Source organism: Ictalurus furcatus, chromosome 22, assembly GCF_023375685.1.
Source record: "Ictalurus furcatus strain D&B chromosome 22, Billie_1.0, whole genome shotgun sequence".
Taxonomy (NCBI): Eukaryota; Metazoa; Chordata; class Actinopteri; order Siluriformes; family Ictaluridae; genus Ictalurus; species Ictalurus furcatus.
In genome coordinates this window covers 9,469,382-9,488,844 of record NC_071276.1, presented here as the reverse complement: position 1 = coordinate 9,488,844, position 19,463 = coordinate 9,469,382, and the positions used below count along the sequence as shown (strand labels likewise).

At 38.7% G+C, this 19,463-nt stretch overlaps 1 protein-coding gene across 2 annotated transcripts; it reads left to right on the top strand.

Moving 5' to 3' along the window:
* Positions 1 to 4,549: 4,549 nt before the first annotated feature.
* Positions 4,550 to 18,670, top strand: LOC128599036 (acyl-CoA dehydrogenase family member 10-like). Of its 2 annotated transcripts, XM_053610366.1 has the most exons (13): positions 4,550 to 4,624; positions 4,827 to 4,978; positions 7,283 to 7,431; positions 7,675 to 7,869; positions 8,996 to 9,154; positions 10,963 to 11,107; positions 11,238 to 11,364; positions 11,454 to 11,522; positions 11,653 to 11,837; positions 13,378 to 13,528; positions 15,074 to 15,219; positions 17,372 to 17,545; positions 17,759 to 18,670. In XM_053610366.1, the coding sequence occupies exons 2-13, from the start codon at positions 4,828 to 4,830 to the stop codon at positions 17,866 to 17,868; spliced, it is 1,761 nt and encodes a 586-aa protein (XP_053466341.1). In that variant the 5' UTR covers positions 4,550 to 4,624; position 4,827; the 3' UTR covers positions 17,869 to 18,670. The 2 variants fall into 2 exon arrangements, with proteins under 2 accessions (XP_053466341.1, XP_053466342.1); XM_053610367.1 differs by lacking the exon at positions 17,372 to 17,545.
* The last annotated feature ends 793 nt before the right edge of the window (positions 18,671 to 19,463 follow it).

Here is a 19,463-nt window from a genome sequence, read left to right as displayed (position 1 = left end):
GGGAATCTATGTGAATACAGCAAGAAGCTTCATCAGCTATACATAATCTTTATTTCCTGTAGTTTTATATAAATGTGAAGTCAGGTGCTGCCATAGTGTGTAGAGAAATTAAGTTCAGTTTTTATTTATTTAGTTTGACCTTGATATTGTTAAATGAAAATGCTCACTTTATTATGAATAATGATTACCCTGACCCTGTGTAGGATAAACAATTTGGAAAATGGATGTATAATTATTAGTTGTAATGAGTCTATGTGTTAGACATAATACATAGCAATAATACAACGATAAACTTTTTTTTTTTTTTTTTTTACCCTTTAAGTACCTTGTTTGGAAAGTAGGTTATGTAAGAAATATTTTTAATTTTCTTCAGACATATTGTCACTTCAGTCTCCAGAATGAATAACACCGATGGTTTTGTTTTTTATTTCAGTAAAAGAGAACAACGTCCTCATACAGCCTTGAAGGACTTTAGAAATGTTTTACACATCACAGTGTTTTTCTCAACAACGTAGCCAATGAATGTTATCTGTTCATTTCTTGACAGAAGGATTACACAAATCATACACATAGGTAGCCACACACACACACACACACACACACACACACACATGCATAAAATGTCTACAATTCTAATACATCTACCACATTCAGACACCAGGTCTAGTCTGATAGATTTCTGATAGATTAGTTACACAAACTGATAATTACCACAAAAGTTATTTCAGAAACAAAGATTCACTTAAACTAGGGGTTCTCAAACTTTTCCAGGGCAAGGCCCCCCAAATGGCATTAACATTTGACCGAGGCCCCCCTTTTGCAAGATGTCTTTAAAACACGTTAAAAATACAGACTTCTGAATATATCCCCTTTTTTATTAATAATTACATCTTCCATCTTTACATTACATTACATTAGGAATTGATTGTGTGTGTGTCTGTGTGTGTGTGTGGTTGTCTGAGAGTGAGAATTTATTTTTCACACCAAATTGTTGAGGCCCCCCTGGCGCCCCCTGGCGGACCCCAAGGGGGCCGCGGCCCCCACTTTGAAAACCACTGACTTAAACCACAAATGTACACATTGGTAGGAGTCGTAAAACACGGAAATGCACGACTTGTCCCTTAATTCATTAACGTAAACACATTGTAAGCATTCTGGTCAGCAAACCCCAGGAAATACATGAATCTCTCTCTCTCTCATAATTAGGTGCACACACAAAACAGTCTGCTAGAGTGATTAATTTACGAGATCTACAGAAACTGTCTGCCGGTGAAACACGTGTGGATGGGTGGAGTGTATTGAGAGAGAGAGCTGAATCATTTTTAACCTCATTCCTGCTTTATCCAGAGATTGGAAGACATCTTGCGAAAAACTTGTCTTCTAGTTTAAACAATACGTGCGATTCTTTTAACCAACACTTTAACATTTTACCTCCTAACAGTTATGTTTAGAAGTCATGCAATACGTGTGATTCTTTTAAACAGCACTTTTTAAACATTTTTATCTCCTAAGGGTTATGTTTCTGGAAGACGTGTAATACGGATTCTTTTAAACAGCTCTTTTAATAATTTTTACCTCCTAAAGGGTTATGTCTGAAAGACATGTAATACGCGCGATTCTTTTAAACAGATTCTTTTTTTTTTTAAAAAAAACAAAACGTTACCTCCTAAATTTTTATTCAAAGCCAACCCGTTCTCCCCCAAAAAAACGTAATCAACATTTGTTTTCATTTATTTCACAAACAAATATTCTGCTCATATACAGTATCTCACAAAAGTGAGTACACCCCTCACATTTTTGTAAATATTTGATTATATCTTTTCATGTGACAACACTGAAGAAATGACACTTTGCTACAATGTAAAGAGGTGAGTGTACAGCTTGTGTAACAGTGTAAATTTGCTGTCCCCTCAAAATAACTCAACACACAGCCATTAATGTCTAAACCGCTGGCAACAAAAGTGAGTACACCCCTAAGTGAAAATGTCCAAATTGGACCCAAAGTGACAATATTTTGTTTGGCCACCATTATTTTCCAGCACTGCCTTAACCCTCTTGGGCATGGAGTTCAACAGAGCTTCACAGGTTGCCACTGGAGTCCTCTTCCACTCCTCCATGACGACATCACGGAGCTGGTGGATGTTAGAGACCTTGTGCTCCTCCACCTTCCGTTTGAGGATGCCCCACAGATGCTCAATAGGGTTTAGGTCTGGAGACATGCTTGGCCAGTCCATCACCTTCACCCTCAGCTTCTTTAGCAAGGCAGTGGTCGTCTTGGAGGTGTGTTTGGGGTCGTTATCATGCTGGAATACTGCCCTGATGGCCCAGTCTCTGAAGGGAGGGGATCATGCTCTGCTTCAGTATGTCACAGTACATGTTGGCATTCATGATTCCCTCAATGAACTGTAGCTCCCCAGTGCCGGCAGCACTCATGCAGCCCCAGACCATGACACTCCCACCACCATGCTTGACTGTAGGCAAGACACACTTGTCTTTGTACTCCTCACCTGGTTGCCGCCACACACGCTTGACACCATCTGAACCAAATAAGTTTATCTTGGTCTCATCAGACCACAGGACATGGTTCCAGTAATCCATGTCCTTAGTCTGCTTGTCTTCAGCAAACTGTCTGCGGGTTTTCTTGTGCATCATCTTTAGAAGAGGCTTCCTTCTGGGAACGACAGCCATGCAGACCAATTTGATGCAGTATGCGGCATATGGTCTGAGCACTGACAGGCTGACCCCCCACCCCTTCGACCTCTGCAGCAATGCTGGCAGCACTCATACGTCTATTTCCCAAAGACAACCTCTGGATATGACGCTGAGCACGTGCACTCAACTTCTTTGGTCGACCATGGCGAGGCCTGTTCTGAGTGGAACTTGTCCTGTTAAACCGCTGTATGGTCTTGGCCATCGTGCTGCAGCTCAGTGTCAGGGTCTTGGCAATCTTCTTATAGCCTAGGCCATCTTTATGTAGAGCAACAATTCTTTTTTTCAGATCCTCAGAGAGTTCTTTGCCATGAGGTGCCATGTTGAACTTCCAGTGACCAGTATGATGGAGTGTGAGAGCGACGACACCAAATTTAACACACCTGCTCCCCATTCACACCTGAGACCTTGTAACACTAACAAGTCACATGAGAGAGTGAGAGTGAGTGAGAGAGAGAGAGAGAGAGAGAGTGAGAGAGTGAGAGTGAGTGAGTGAGGGAGAGAGGGAGAGAGAGTGAGAGAGAGAGTGAGTGAGAGAGTGAGAGTGAGTGAGTGAGACAGAGAGAGAGTGAGAGAGAGAGTGAGTGAGAGAGAGTGAGAGTGAGTGAGAGAGAGAGTGAGAGAGTGAGTGAGTGAGAGAGAGAGTGAGAGTGAGTGAGAGAGAGTGTGAGAGAGAGTGAGTGAGAGAGTGAGTGAGAGAGAGAGTGAGAGTGAGTGAGAGAAAGGGAGGGAGAGAGTGAGAGAGAGTGAGTGAGAGAGTGAGAGTGAGTGAGAGACAGAGAGTGAGTGAGAGAGAGAATGAGTGAGAGAGAGTGAGAGTGAGTGAGAGAGTGAGAGTGAGTGAGAGAGGGAGAGAGAGAGTGAGAGAGAGAGTGAGTGAGAGAGAGTGAGAGTGAGTGAGAGAGAGAGTGAGAGAGTGAGTGAGTGAGAGAGAGAGTGAGAGTGAGTGAGAGAGAGTGTGAGAGAGAGTGAGTGAGAGAGTGAGTGAGAGAGAGAGTGAGAGTGAGTGAGAGAAAGGGAGAGAGAGAGTGAGAGAGAGTGAGTGAGAGAGTGAGAGTGAGTGAGAGACAGAGAGTGAGTGAGAGAGAGAATGAGTGAGAGAGAGTGAGAGTGAGTGAGAGAGTGAGAGTGAGTGAGAGAGGGAGAGAGAGAGTGAGAGAGAGTGAGAGTGAGTGAGAGACAGAGAGTGAGTGAGAGAGTGAGAATGAGTGAGAGAGAGTGAGAGTGAGTGAGAGAGTGAGAGTGAGTGAGAGAGGGAGAGAGAGAGTGAGAGAGAGTGAGAGTGAGTGAGAGACAGAGAGTGAGTGAGAGAGTGAGAATGAGTGAGAGAGAGTGAGAGTGAGTGAGAGAGTGAGAGCGAGTGAGTGAGAGAGAGAGAGAGAAAGAGAGAGAGAGAGTGTTACATTCAGCAGCAGGTCATAACAACCAGCTTCATGCTTTATTACTGCTTTTAATCTGTCTATGAATGACAACAAACTCATTTCTGAACACAGCTCTGTTCTTCTAACTTTTTTTTTTCATTTCCATGCTTTTTTACAGTACTCCAGACGGATTAATAATAATGATAATAATAATTTAAAAAAAGATAAAGCGTGCCATCTACAGGCGTAATATCATATCTGCAATCAGGGTGGATTTAAGTAAGCAGCTTCAGCCTCGGGCCAAAACTCGAGTGAAACAAGTGAACGCACCCCACTGTCGCTCCTCGGCACAGTAATTCAAGAGTCTGTAGATGACAGTAACTACACACAGTACATATATACCGTGATCGTATTAACGAGACTCTTATTTTGATAACTAAACCTTTACGTCCTGCAATGTTGTTATCACGTGATCACCCATTTCCGGCACGCTACTAGACATCAGTGATACAGTGTAGTTTTGTTCCTGTAGCTCCCAGCCTAGAAAGCGTCAGGTGTGTGTTACATAATTTGGCATAATATTGATTAAATGTGATTTTAAACAGTTAACAGTGGAGTCATGCTGAATCCATACTGCAGACACACGTTATATAGCCTGTATGGTTCAAAGGTCTAGAAAGTTATGAGTCGTTAGTTCTCTGGTTATTCTGCTGCTTGTCACTAACAGAAAGTCATTGATGTTATTTCCGTGGGCAGGATGATGGCGCTGCGGCGCGGAGTTTGGAAGTTTCTCCATGTCGAGCCACTTCTTCATCGCCACATGAGTGTGTGCTCTTCCTCCAGCTACAGAGCTGTGATATTTGACATGTTTGGAGTGTTGATCCCATCACCGCTGCCTAAAGCAACAGGTTCTGCATGGTTTCTGCATGTTCTCCTCATGTCCTCTCACAAACACACCAACGTTCGATATTCGCAGAAATACGGAAATTAAGGGACCGTCTCTAAAGTTACATACGACATTGTTTAACACGTTTCTAACTTCAATAGCATTTGAAGGGAATGACTTACAGTCATATAACCAACTGGAAAGTGTTCAGGTAGGTGTCAGCTATGACGCACATACTTTCCAGTTGGATGTGTGACTGTACATCATTCCCTTCAAATGCTATTGAGCTTTAAATAATGGTGTATTTTGTGTATGGGCCTATTCAGTAATGAAATACATGGCAATATTTACATATGATTTAATAGCTTATTTTAATAAATATCAAAAATCTAAAAGATGTGCGTCATACCTGACACCTAGATGAACACTTTACAGTTGGATGTGTGACTGTAAGTCATTCCCTTCAAATACTATTGAGCTTTAAATTATGGTATATTTTGTGTATGGGCCCATTCTGCAGTGAAATTCGTGTCTAATTTAAATGTGATTTAATAGCTTATTTTAATAAATATCAAAAATCTAAAAGGTCTGCCTTATAGCTGAACACTTTACAGTTTTTTGTGTGACTGTACGTCATTCCCTTCAAATGTTATTGAGCTTTAAATAATGGCATTAAATAAATGACGCCAACAAAACTCCATAGAAATGGCATGACTATATCATATAGTTACAGTGGTTATAAAAATTAAACACCCCCCTGTAAAAATAGCAGGTTTTTGTGATGTAAAAAAATGAAACCAAGATAAAACATGTCAGAACTTTCTCCACCTTCAATGTGAAATTACAGCATATAAAAATAAATTGAAAAACAATCAGAAATATTTTATGGAAAAAAGGAAAAATAAAAAACTTACAATAACCTAGTTGCAAACGTGTGCACACCCCTAAATTAATACTTTGTTGAAGCACCATTTGATTTTATTACACCACTCAGTCTTTTTGGGTGAGAGTCTATCAGCGTGGAACATCTTGACTTGGCAATATTTTTTCACTGTTTCTTGAAAAACATTCCAGATCTGTCAAAATGTGAGGGCATCTCCTGTGCACAACCCGCTTCAGATCACCCCACAGATTTTTAGTTGGATTCAGGTCTGGGCTCTGGCTAGATCATTCAAAAACATTGATCTTCTTTTGTTTAAGCCATTCCATTGTTGATATGGATGTATGCTTTGGGTCAGTGTCGTGCTGAAAGGAGAAATTCCGTTTTCATCTTCCGCTTACTAGCGGACACCTGAAGGTTTTGCACTAAAATCGACTGGTATCTCTAGCTATTCATGATTCCCTCCTCCTTGATAAAAGCCCCAGTTCTGGCTGAAGAAAATAAGTCCTAAAGCATGATTCTGCCAACATCATGCTTCAACTTTGATGTGGTGTTCTTTTGGTGATGTGCTTTTCTTTTTCACCAAACATACCTTTTGGAATTATGGAATTATTATACTTTTTGTAATTGGTCTCATCAGACTATAACACATTTTGCCACATGGTTTGGGGTGATTTAGTTGAGCTTGAATGTTTTTTTGTGAGAAATGGCTTCTATCTAGCTCCCCTACCCCATAGCCCAGACATGTGAAGAATATGAGAGATTGTTGTCACATGCAGAGAGTAATCAGTACTTGTCAGATATTCCTGCAGCTCCTTTAATGTTGCTGTAGGTCTCTTCACAGCCTCCCCGGTAAGTATTTGTCTTGTCCTTTTATAAATTTTTGAGGAACGTTCTGTTCTTGCTGATGTCACAGTGGTGCTCTATTTTCTCTATTTGCTGATGATGGCCTTCATGGCCTTCTAATGTTTTGGAAATTTTTTTGTACCCCTCTCCTGATTGATACCTTTTGACAGTGAGACCCTGTACAGCTTTGTAAGCTCTTTGTGGACCATGACTTTAGCAGTCAGATGAAACCAAGATGTTGTACAGAAACTCCTACTGAAACAGCTGATCTTTATTTGGGGTTAGTCAGAATAATTTAATTGATGGCAGCAGTGTGATAATTACTTTTAAGCATGAGATTGAATGTGATTGGTTCATTCTGAACACAGCCACATCCCAAATTATAAAAGGTGTTTGCACACTTATGCAACCAGGTTATTGTAAGTTTTTTGTTTTTCCTATTTTTCCCTAAAATGTTTCTGGTTTCTGTTTTTCACTTCATTTTTATACAGTGTAATTTCACACATCGCCTACCCCATTTACAAGTGCTCATAGCCCCACAGGAAGTTTGCTTTGTGTGTGATATAACTGTGCACATATTTGCCTTTTTTTTTTTGACAGAATGGGAAGATGAGAATGGAGTCCCTCGTGGCACAATAGGCCGAGCTATAAGGGCAGCGGGCAATAACAACTCCTGGAAGAAATACATGAGAGGAGAATTGGGGCCAGAGGAGTTTGTGGAAGCCTTTAGTCAGGACTGCAGTCAAATTGTATGTTTCTCACTATTTTCAGTTCAGTAGACTAGAGTACCCTGGGTATTGTTCATGGGTACTGCAGCTTAAGCAGGTTTGCTTATTCATATAAATTGCACTTTGGGCAAAATAAATGTTTGCGTATAGAAAATGTAGAGAATGCTGGATTTCAATTTGAAAATTAGGCATTATGTATTGCATGAACTGGTGTAATAAAGGAAATCAGATTTGCGTACATTATAAACTGTATGTTATTTTCAGGCAGGCTTCAAGGTCCATATCGGTTCTTTCCATTCTGTGCTGACCAGTGACTCCATGTCACAGCCGGTGACTGTTATGATGGATGCTGTGCAGTGTGCGCGTGCTGAAGGGTTCAAGACTGCTGTTCTTAGCAACAACTTCCTCTTGCCTGGAGGAAAGTCCTACCTCCCTCTGGACACTTCTCTCTTTGATGTTGTAAGTGAATGAACATTAAACCACGTACCTGTTATTAGGCTCAATTGCTGAAGTGAAAACTACTTCACTTGCGAAAACTGGAAATGGAAACAAGATTTTATATTTTTGATCTTTTTTACAGATAGAATTTTGTAGGATGTAATGGTGTAATAATTTTGGATACAGTATTGAAAAACTAAAAAAAAGTTGTATTTCAAATAGTACACTGGATCATTGACACTCCAGTTATTCTTGGCAGAGTGTCTTATTTACATTGTTTTATTCAAACTACATAATGATCAAAATGAGGTATCCATGTGCATGCAATCAGAGTACAGCAGGAGTCATGCAACCACATGCAGCTGACTTCAGGCTTTTTATTTGAAGTTGCATATAAAATCTACAGGTTTCAGGTTCGGGGGCTGGTGTACAATTAAAGGTCATTACAACATGTAAGGTACTCAAATATTAGGCAAGTTTATTCTATTAGAAGAGGCTGACATTTCTGATCTGCAGAAGCAGAAGATTTGCAAAACAACACCACTGTCTCATTGCTACACACTTGCACTGTTCCGCCCTCTTTCTCTTCTTGTTAAAAGGGTCGTGGATCATCCAGGTTACAACACACAATATTAAGAATCATGGTTCATGCTTCTATCTGCTGACAAGCTTATAACTGGTAACCCCCTAACCCCCTCTGTCCTGAGGACTTTCCAGTGCTTGGAAACTTTGACTGTTACAAAGTGCTTACAACTGAGACTCTGTTTATAAATGTTAAATAAATGTCTCCTAAAAATGTCGCCACATCAATAATGATATGTTTTACTTTGTTAAACAACCTTTTTAAAAATCCATTTATTATTAGTCTTTAGACTAATTAGTCTGTTAGTCAGTATAAGCACACCTGTACATGGGCAGTTTCTCCCAGGCAGATCGTCTCAAGCTCAGTCAGGATGGAAGGGTTTGAAGAAGTTCTTTTTTCCTTACCAGTCTTTACTACTCTGAGTTTTCGCTTCTTTTCATATTCTTTTCCAGCACATGTAGCTGAAAGTGTAAGTGAAAGTCATAAATCCGATGATTATCTCACTTCTAAAGTCACCTCACTGTATCTTTATTATGTATTTGTATTTTTCTTTAATCATTTTAGATAGTAGAGTCCTGCAGAGTGGGTTTATGTAAGCCAGATGTCAGGATCTATCAGCTGTGTACCAAAAGACTGGGAGTCTCACCTCACGAAGTGGTGTTTCTGGATGACTTGAGTTTCAATGTGGAGGCTGCAGTACAATTAGGAATGCATGGCATCACGGTGAGTTCTATACCAATACTGTACTTCAAATATTACCAAGCACAAAGACACTAGGAATAAATGTATTGCCAATTGCCATCAATAGGAATATTGCATCAGCCCTATGTGTGTGTCTGTGTGTGGGTGTGTATATGTATGTGTATGTATGCGTGTGTGTGTGTGTGTTTGTGTGTGTGTATATATATATATATATATATATATATATATATATATATATATTTATTTATTTCATAAAATTTCATCACAGGATCTGCTTGTAAGTCTTGCAACTATTGGTGTCAAAGTGCATGCTTCTACAAGCAGACAGAGATTGTACAAATTTGACCTGCATGGAAAAAGCTCTTGTTGTCTAAAAAGAACATTAGAACAAGACTACAGTTTGCCAATGAGCACATAGGCAAAGACCAGGCCTTTTGGAATAATTTCCTCTGGACAGACGAATCAAAGATAGAGATGTTGGCCACAGTAACAGCAGACATGTTTGGAGGTGACCAAAGACAACTTTTCAGGAAAAGCACCTCATACCAACTGTGAAGCACGGTGGTGGAAATGTTATGGTTTGGGGTTGCTTCACTGCCTCAGGGACTGGACAGCTTGCATTCATTGATTCAACTATGAATTCTGCATCATATCAAAGAGTTCTTGAAGATAACGTAAGGCCATCTGTCCGAAAGTTGATGTTAAGCCGAAAGTGGATCTTTCAACAGGATAATGATCCTAAGCACACTAGCAAATCCACCAAGCAATGGCTCAAAAAGAAGAAATGGAGAGTTATGGAATGGCCTAGTCAAAGCCCGGATTTGAATCCCATTGAAATGTTGTGGGAGGATTTGAAACGGGCAGAACATGCAAGTAAACGTCTTGCAGCTGAAAGAATATTGCATGGAAGAGTATTCAAAAATACCAGCAAGTCTGGTGGACAGTTATACAAAATGCCTACAAGAAGTTATTTCTGCTAAAGGGGGCAATACTAGCTTCTGAGACCAAGGGTGTACTTACTTTTTCCACAGAAGAATATCACATCTATTGATAGTCCTGTTGAATAAATAATTGAAAAGAATATCAACTTTATTATTAGGCACTGTTTCAAAGATGATGAAATGTTTGCTTGTCCAAATATGTCCTGTGTGTGTGTATATATATATATATATATATAGAGAGAGAGAGAGAGAGAGAGAGAGTATAAGAATTTCTATGAATAAGCTATTTCACATAGCAGATGTTTACGTATAGTCCACAAGACAAGATAATAGCTGAATTTATAAAAATTACCCAGTTCAAAAGTTTACATACCCATGATTCTTAATATTGTGTGTTGTTACCTGGATGATCCACGACTGTTTTTTGGTTTTGTGATAGTTGTTCATGAGTCCCTTGTTTGTCCTGGGCAGTTAAACTGCTCACTGTTCTTCAGAAAAATCCTCCAGGTCCTGCACATTTCCACTGCTTTTCCATCATATTCTGCGTATTTGATTCCTTTCCAACAGCAGCTATATGATGTTGAGATCCATCTTTTCACACTGAGGACAACTTGAGGGACTTGTACATAGCTATTACATAAGGTCCAAACATTCACTGATGCTCAAGAAGGTAACATGATATGTTAAGAGCCAGGGGGATGTAAACTTTTGAACAGGAACATCTTTTGTAGTGGAATTACAATACGAATTGACCAATTCTAGACATAGAGTCTTGGGAACATTTTTTTCTCCAAGACTCAGTTGCTTTGCATACCAAATTTATAATCAGTTTGATTTTGTTGCTAGACAATTGTTATACAGCATTCAACATATGTTGTTTCTCTTCAGGTTGGAGATCCTGGATTGGCTGTGAAGGAGCTGGAGCAGGTGCTGAAGATACCATTGTCTGGCTATAGGCCTGGACTGAATTGGCAGCTCCCTATCAACCCGCTTACTCAATATCTCAAGAAAGCTACTCAGCTTCCACTTACAGGTACAGTAGAGCTGATTATTATACTTTTTTAAAACTAGACATCAAACATACTGATGTTTTGGTCCATGAATTGCATTGTTAGGTTATATAGCAATGAGATGTTTTGGACTTTTGGTTTATTTTTCTGTAGACCACATTATAATGCAGCGACTGAGCCAGAGTGACTTGACTGATTCCACATACCTGTTGAGCTGTGGACAGCATCGGTTTGTCCTGAAGAAGAAACCAAGTACTGAAGCTCTGCAGAAGGAATGCAGGTTTGTTTGAATGAGCTTATGAGCTTTTCTATTATTTCTATTGGATAATATTTCCCAGTAATTTATTATTATTATTTTTTAATCTGTAGGCTTCTCAAGGCCCTTAAAGAAGCCAAAGTCCCTGTACCAAGTGTTATTGCCCAGCATGAGATGCCCAGGTAAGCAGACATTCACCCTCGAACCTTTCTGACCCGTGTAATTTGTGTAAGTTGTAATATAAATACGTATCTTTTGTAATTGTAACTTTTTGTGGTTTTAACATGCCATTTTATGTGTTATTTCCTTGAGCAATGTTCTGGGAAGCCCATTTTACCTGACATTTTACTGTCCGGGTCGAGTGTTTAATGACCACTCTATACCAGGAGAAGATACTCATGGGAAGAGACATGTATATAAGGCTATGATAAAAACCCTCTGCCAGATACACAGAGTTGACCTGAAAACCACAGGTCTAGAGAACCGTAGAGATCCAGGTAGGACACGTTTTCCCATTTTAAAGAATGTAAATTGACAAAACTGATAGTGGGTGACCAGTTTGAATTACACCTGAAAATATTACTCCACATAAACATTTTGCAGTGTGCTGTACAACAAATAAAGAACCCTGTAATTGCTGTATGATTTTACATAAATTGTTTTTTTTTCAGGAATTACAATATATGACATATAGGAGATCATAAACTTTCTACAAGACGTGCCTCATTCTAACACATGTCTTATTTATCAATATATGAACAAATAAGTAATTTAAACTACAGCAACCCAGACCTGGTCACTACTAATGAATTAGTGAATGAATTTATAAATGATCTGCAAACCCAAGGTCCCGGATTTGTGTCCATTGCAGTTTAAAACACCCATCTTTTTTTCATGTGAAAAATTTATTTATTTATTTATTTATTTAATTTTTTTACAGCTCAGTGCTTTCCAGTCTGAATCTACAACCAATGAAAATTTTGAAATGCATGACTTAATGAAATAATGACCGGTACCAGTTTTTGCACATCTGCTGTATTTACGTTGACAATATGTTGCTCTCTCTGGGCAATGACATCATCGTTCTGATTACAACTATTAATGTTGTTTTACTGAATGCTATTGTGAATCTGTTATCTCTCTAATGCCAGGGACACACTAGACGATTTTTCTTATCTTAACCGATTTTAAAACCACAGACATAAGGACAGTTTCAACCGATTTTTTACATTATAATCCTCCGAATGCACACATTAGACGATTCGGCCGGACCGCGAGACCAAACACCTGTCGATTGTAGTAACGATCTCACAGAAACTCACGTTTTATCAAACGTGACTTCAGAAGACAATATCACTCATTTCTTTTTGTTTATTAGCCACATATCAGCCACTTCATTCACACAGCAGAAACTCACTCACTCACTCTCTCTCTGTCTCTCTGTCTCTCTCTCTCTCTCTCTCTCTCTCTCTCTTAAGAACCAGAGAGCTCAACATTCCATTAAAAAATTCTTCGGTTGTCTCTTGTGGAACCATACTCCACTTTCATGGCATGTTTGTGGCTGCCATGTTTCTGCTATAAAAGCACACAACACTTGGTTGGTGATGCTTTCTTGCTCTCATTGGCTATTGCGGGTATCCCGCTTCCGGCATCCCGATCAAGAGTTGTAAATATCAAACATGTTTGATGTTTATGATTTCTGATCGGGGATCTCCGATCCAGAGTAGTAAAATAATCATAATGACACCACACAATTGAGGATGTTTTGGACAAAAAGTCGGTAGTGACAAGCCTTGAATCGGGTCACGCCCCCCACGATCGTTGCAAATCGGGCTTAAAATCTTCATGAGTGTTGCCAGCCTAAGAATAAAATCTGACTGCCCTCTTCTGGAGGATAATAGAAGCAGAATAAAGTCATCCCGTTCTCATCCCGGACCTTTCTGTTGACCAGCAGGACTCCAGTCCCTGTGTACATCTCTACATTATAGTTACTTAGCTACATAAAAAATGGGACTTGATCAATAGTTTGTATTCTAGGTGACTTCATGGAAACTCAAGTGAAAAAGTGGGCACAGCAGTTCAAGGCAAACGAGATTCAGCCCATTCCTGCTATGGATAGATTGATAGACTGGCTACTGTTGCATCTCCCTAAACATCAAAGAACCACACTGCTCCATGGAAGTTTCAGGTTTGCTATATCCATGCACACAGTAGTATTTCCAATTAAGCATTCCAAATACCACTGAATTATAAGCTTCTGCAGCATATATTGTTTCATCCTTGCCCCATGTAGCACTTCCGTCTCAATCAAGGACGAAAAAACCCAAAAACATACAGTGCTATAACATAGTAACTAGTTATATTACTGATATAGCAACATTTGGCTAAACATGTATTCATTGCATGTTAATTATATTGGATGTAAATCACATTTTCACACATATTAAATGGCATGTAAATAAAATATATACAACGCTGAATCATTATTTAAAAAAAATTAACACAAGCTGTTCAATAAATGATCAAAGCTGCCATGCATACAAAAAAGGACTATAGGACACTGCAACAAAAACGGACACTTGGCACTTTAGTGGAGGAAGAAACAGTGTAAAGCTGTGCTTTGGGTTAAACACTGCTCCCAGTTTTGTGCTTGTTGCATTTTAGCAGTCCATACAGGATTCCACTGAGTTTATTTGTGATTGTTACGGCCAAAAATGCTTGATTTTGCTGCGGCTTTTTTTCAAAATTTGTGATGCAATTTGACGAGTTTTTGTGGTGTTTTTGCAGAAAATTATTTGTATTGCCAAAATTGCAGTTGCACAAAATTATTTTGCACGATCTTTCGCAGTGATGTTTGTTGGTAAATGAGACCTTTTAGCTGTACACGTGTTTGATGCATGTGAATCGAAGATTTGACTGCATGTGTGTTGATGTCACATGACACGTCTTGGCCCAAATCTTCGGAAAATCTTCATTTTTAAAAATTGGAAGCTCCTGTGAATATTGTGGAGTTTGCTTGATTTGCATTACTTTCTGCAATTGCAAAATCCTAGAGGGATTGTTTTAGTGACAGTGCAGCACTTGTTCTAGTGCATGGGACTCGACACAGTAACTCTGATGGTTAAACAACCTTTGATGCCTTTGTATGTGTCCAATATTTCTATCTTTTCTTTTTCATGTGTTTGTTTAAGAGAAGGATGACAAAACCATCGCATTTGTTGCTGATCTGTGATTTTTTTTTTTTATGCTTCCTGAACTTTCCAATCTAATGTAAACTTTTTCCAGGTGAGGGGGAATATTCCTTGTGTTTGAGAAAGGCATTATTTAAATTTAAATGATTATTATTATTACTAATGTGCATCAGACTGTATCAAGAATTCTGATGGAAAAACTGTGTTATGTATTCTGTTGTCAGCTCTCATTAGAGCTGTATCAGGCATTTCCTACTGGATAGAGACTTTGGGGCAGACCCAGGACCTGCTGGAAAATATATCTGGGAATGTCTGGGAATGCCCCAGAGGGAGCTGGAGTCTGTAGATGGGGATAGAGAAGTGTAAGGCTGACCTACTCAACCTGTTGCCTCTGTAACCCCCAGAAAAAAAGATCTCTTTTCTTTTACTTTCCTTTTTTTGTTTCGTAAAGTGACCTTGAGTATAAAAAGTTTTAATGTAAGATGATAATAATAATAATAATCATAATAATAATAATGATAAAAAAATTTATAATTTTGCAGCCTGAACAATCTGGTGTTTGACTCAGAGACCCTTGATGTTAGGGCAGTATTGGGCTGGAGTCTTTCTACTGTAGGAGACCCACTTGTGGATCTGGCTTCCTGTTGTATGCCCCTCTTCCTTCCCCCTACTGCTTCTACACAACAAGGTAAGAGCAAGAGCATTCCAGCAAAGCCAGTTTAAAAGAGATACATTTTAAATGACTTAAATAATAAAACACAAAAAGGGGCCCTTAATGTATACAGTATGTGTACGCTGTAATAAGCGAAGAATCAGAATACTTCTTGGCTCATCTTTATTCTGCGTTCAGCTTGGTTTGCAATCATAATAATCAGATACATCGATAGACCCTGGTAAATGTCTGTGTGGTCAATTCCTGAATAACTGAATCAACTTTTTATTTGATGGAAAGTCTTAAAATGTTCTGGAATCTATACAGTTTGAAGTAAGATGACATTTGCAGCACAATATAAATACAGTCATGTGAAAAAATAACTACATAAGTTGGCTATTTGGACAAGCAAACATTTGATCATCTTTGAAACAGTGCCTATTAATAAAGTTGATATACTTGAACAAAACCACAAGGGAAAATATCTTTTTCAATCATTTATTCAAAAGAAATATCAATAGCTGTGATATTCTTCTGTGGAAAAAGTAAGTACACCCTTGGCCTCGGAAGCTAGTATTGCCCCCTTTAGCAGAAATAACTTCTTGTAGGAGTTTTGCATAATTGTCCACCAGTCTCTGATATCAGCTTGCTGGAATTTTTGACCACTCTTCCATGCAATATTCGCTCAGTTGCAAGATGCTTGAGGGTTTTATTGCATGTTCTGCCTGTTTCAAATCCCCCCACAACATTTCAATGGGATTCAAATCAGGGCTTTGACTAGGCCATTCCATAACCCTCCATTTCTTCTTTCTGAGCTATTCCTTGGTGAATTTGCCATTCCTTTGTGTGCTTAGGATCCTAATCCTATTGAAAGGTCCACTTCTGGTTCAACTTCAACTTTTGGACAGATGGCCTTACATTATCTTCAAGCACTCTTTGATATGATGCAGAATTCACGAATGCAAACTGTCAAGTCCCTGAGGCAGTGAAGCAACCCCAAACCATAACATTTCCACCACCGTGCTTCACAGTTGGTATGAGGAGGTGCTTCTCCTGAAAAGCTGTCTTTGGTCAATGGCAAACATGTCTGCTGTTACTGTGGCCTTTGATTCGTTATGAAGCTTTGATTCGTCTGTCCAGAGCATGTTATTCCAAAAGGCCTGGTCTTTGCCAGTATGCTCACTGGCAAACTGTGGATGTGCCTCAGTATTCTGTTTAGACAGCAAAAGCTTTTTTCCTGCCACGCCTCCCATGCAGGTCAAATTTGTGCAATCTCTTTCTGATTGTAGAAGCATGCACTCTGACACCAACAGTTGCAAAACTTACAAGCAGACCCTGTGATTAAATTTTGGGGTTCTTGGAAACTTCTTTTTGCATCAGGCCTGCTCTTGGGCTGAATTTGCTGGGACAGCCAGTCCTAGACAAATTGGGAGTCGTTTGAAATCCGTGGCACTTGTACATTATTTTCCTTACAATGGAATTATTCCAAATAAATTGGAGATCTTTTTAAATCCCTTACCAGACTCATAAGCATCCGCAACCTTTTTTCTGAAGGACTTACAGAACTCTTTATATCTTGGCATGATGACACCACACACACCAGATATCTGGAACACCAGACACTAGATATGAGAGGAGTATAAATAAGACAGGTTCCACCTGCACTCCCTAAGCAGGTTCTAATCACTGGCACCCAATCTTGAACACCTGATTCTAATTTTATGGATTTGAAGGTACGATAAATGTAGGGGTGTACTTATTTTTTCCATTTGACTGTTTTTTGTTCATTTCAATTGTGAAAATTACTACAAAATATCCATTTTATGTGTTATTTGATGAGTGTAGCAGCTTTATTGATTGGCATGGTTTCAAAGAGGATCAAATGTTTGCTTGTACAAATATGTAATAAATAAATAAATAAATAAATAAATTCATGGGGTGTACTTATTTTTTCACATGACTGTATAAGGGACAATGCATAAAGGAAAGCATATTTATATAATTATACTCCTTGGCCAACCCTTGATCATGATGCTGTTGTGTAAGGTACTTACCTTACACAACAGCATCATGATAAAGGGATGGCCAGGGAGTATAATTATATAAAACTAACCAGACAGGATAAGCAAATGACGTAATCCATCACGAGCACCAGTATATTCTTAAATTAACCTTGTTATATTTTAAGCTTTTACAGGAAAGAAATTTGCTCTGATGGGTATTCCATCTGTAGAGGAAATGTTTGAGCTGTATTGCAAAGAAATGGGATTGGAGTACATTTCAAACTGGCAGTTCTACATGGCTTTCTGCTTCTTCCGCCAGGCTGCTATCTTACAGACAAATTGTAAAACATCATGCAAAGGTAACCTATAATTAGGTATTAAGCAATCCATTCCCATAAGACTATTGCGTACAGCATTACAGAGCCTTTGGGTGATATTGGGTCCTGACATTTAAGTTTCTGTGTATGTTGACACACATGTTTTTAGTAATTTTTTTTATAGTTATATATTGAATAATTGCAGTATTTTTCAGAACTATGGCTAGTGTTTTTATCTTTCTTATTTTTGTTAAGGCACTACATACCCACGTGAAATAGAAGACATTGCAAACCTGGCGTGGGACTTTGCCACTAAAGAAGGCTTCCGTATCTTTAATGCTTTGCCTGGAGCAGCAAGCTTTTGAGATAGTAATGATAATACAACAGTACTTTCATATACATTTCATTTTATAGAATCAGGCTAAGAAACCTATTCTGTACTTTGCTGTGCTGTACAATCAGGTATGTTGTGTACTAATAAATAAGCTGCTAGTTGACAAAAGGTTACACACTATGGCCAAAGGTTCAGTAATAATTATGATTGCCTGATCTTGTTGGTGTGTCATTGACCAGCACCACATGATGGCTTGTTTGTATGCATGGCTTTTTCAGGCATAATTAGTATGCATAAGGTTGTATGCATTAAAATTGTCACGTTATCTGAATATTGTATACCATAAAAGGGCTTTATATGAGCTCCTATAAAGATAAAGAAAGAGTTTTATATGTTTATAATATATTCACTACCCCAATCCCCAGACATAGCTAGCTGTGGATCTGCCCCTAGACTTTCCATTAATGTTTTTGTATAAACATAATATAAAGAAAATGGCTTCAAATAAATTTCAAATTTAAGCATAACACATCCATAAAATACCTTAATCTGTCATTACCAAACACTGCTGTGTCAACGTTCACCCAGGTTTTGTTTGACAGTCTGAAGTTCAGCGCTGCATTGATAAGGCTCTCAGCACAGTATAACCATACTTGTAAAATTGTATTATTATACAATTGTACCTTGTTTATGTGTGTTATTGTGTTTTGAATGCCCCTGATTTTTTAATATAGGTCTGTACAGTTTACTCATGTTTACATTTGTGTCTAAGGCTTGTTTGTTTTTTAATGAAATGAGATGTGAACTGTATAATAAAGTCTGATTACACCATATCAGATTGCATTCTCTGACTATTACAGTGCAGCTGGTTAGCTGAGTTAACTGTGCACAATAGAACGAATGGTGGCTGAATGATGCCACTGAAAATGTGCTGCTTCATAAACATCCTTCTTAAATGAATCTGTTGTATATACTTAGGAAGCCTGTGGACACTGTAGAGTAAAACAATTGTTGTGAGACGTGGTGTTGAAAGTGGGGCGATACAAAGCATTCTGTGCAGAAAATGTAGAAAGTTATAAATTACCTAAAGATAAAGATTTGTAATGATTTATATCTATGACAGGTTCTCTGCATGTAAGACTAAAGGCTTGTGAAACAATTATATAATAAACAATTCTATTAAAACACAATTAAATACGGTTATATAACACAGTTAATAGACAATACCCAATAACATACAATATCTCAGGGTGTTTAGTCATGTTGCTATTCTTGGACTAACTAATTTGTGTCTGAATTCTGGGGTTTTTTTTCTTTTCCTATGCATGACAGACATTAATCCTGTTAACCCGTACATTTATATATAGCCAAAGGAACTTCAAAATTGTGACCTTAGTATTATGATGAATTATGATGAAAATTAGAATCCAATCCAAGCTCAGAGCTGAAGGTTATATGCCGGGCCAGTGATGTTCAATTCAGGAGGGTTTTTGTTGGAACTAATGTAGCCTTCCTGTAGCCGTCGTCACATCGGCATGGGTCAGTGATAGTGATAGGGGCATGTGCACACTACCTGAGGCGCTGTTCGGGCACACATCTCCTCCTGCCTTGGGGCATGCACTTAGG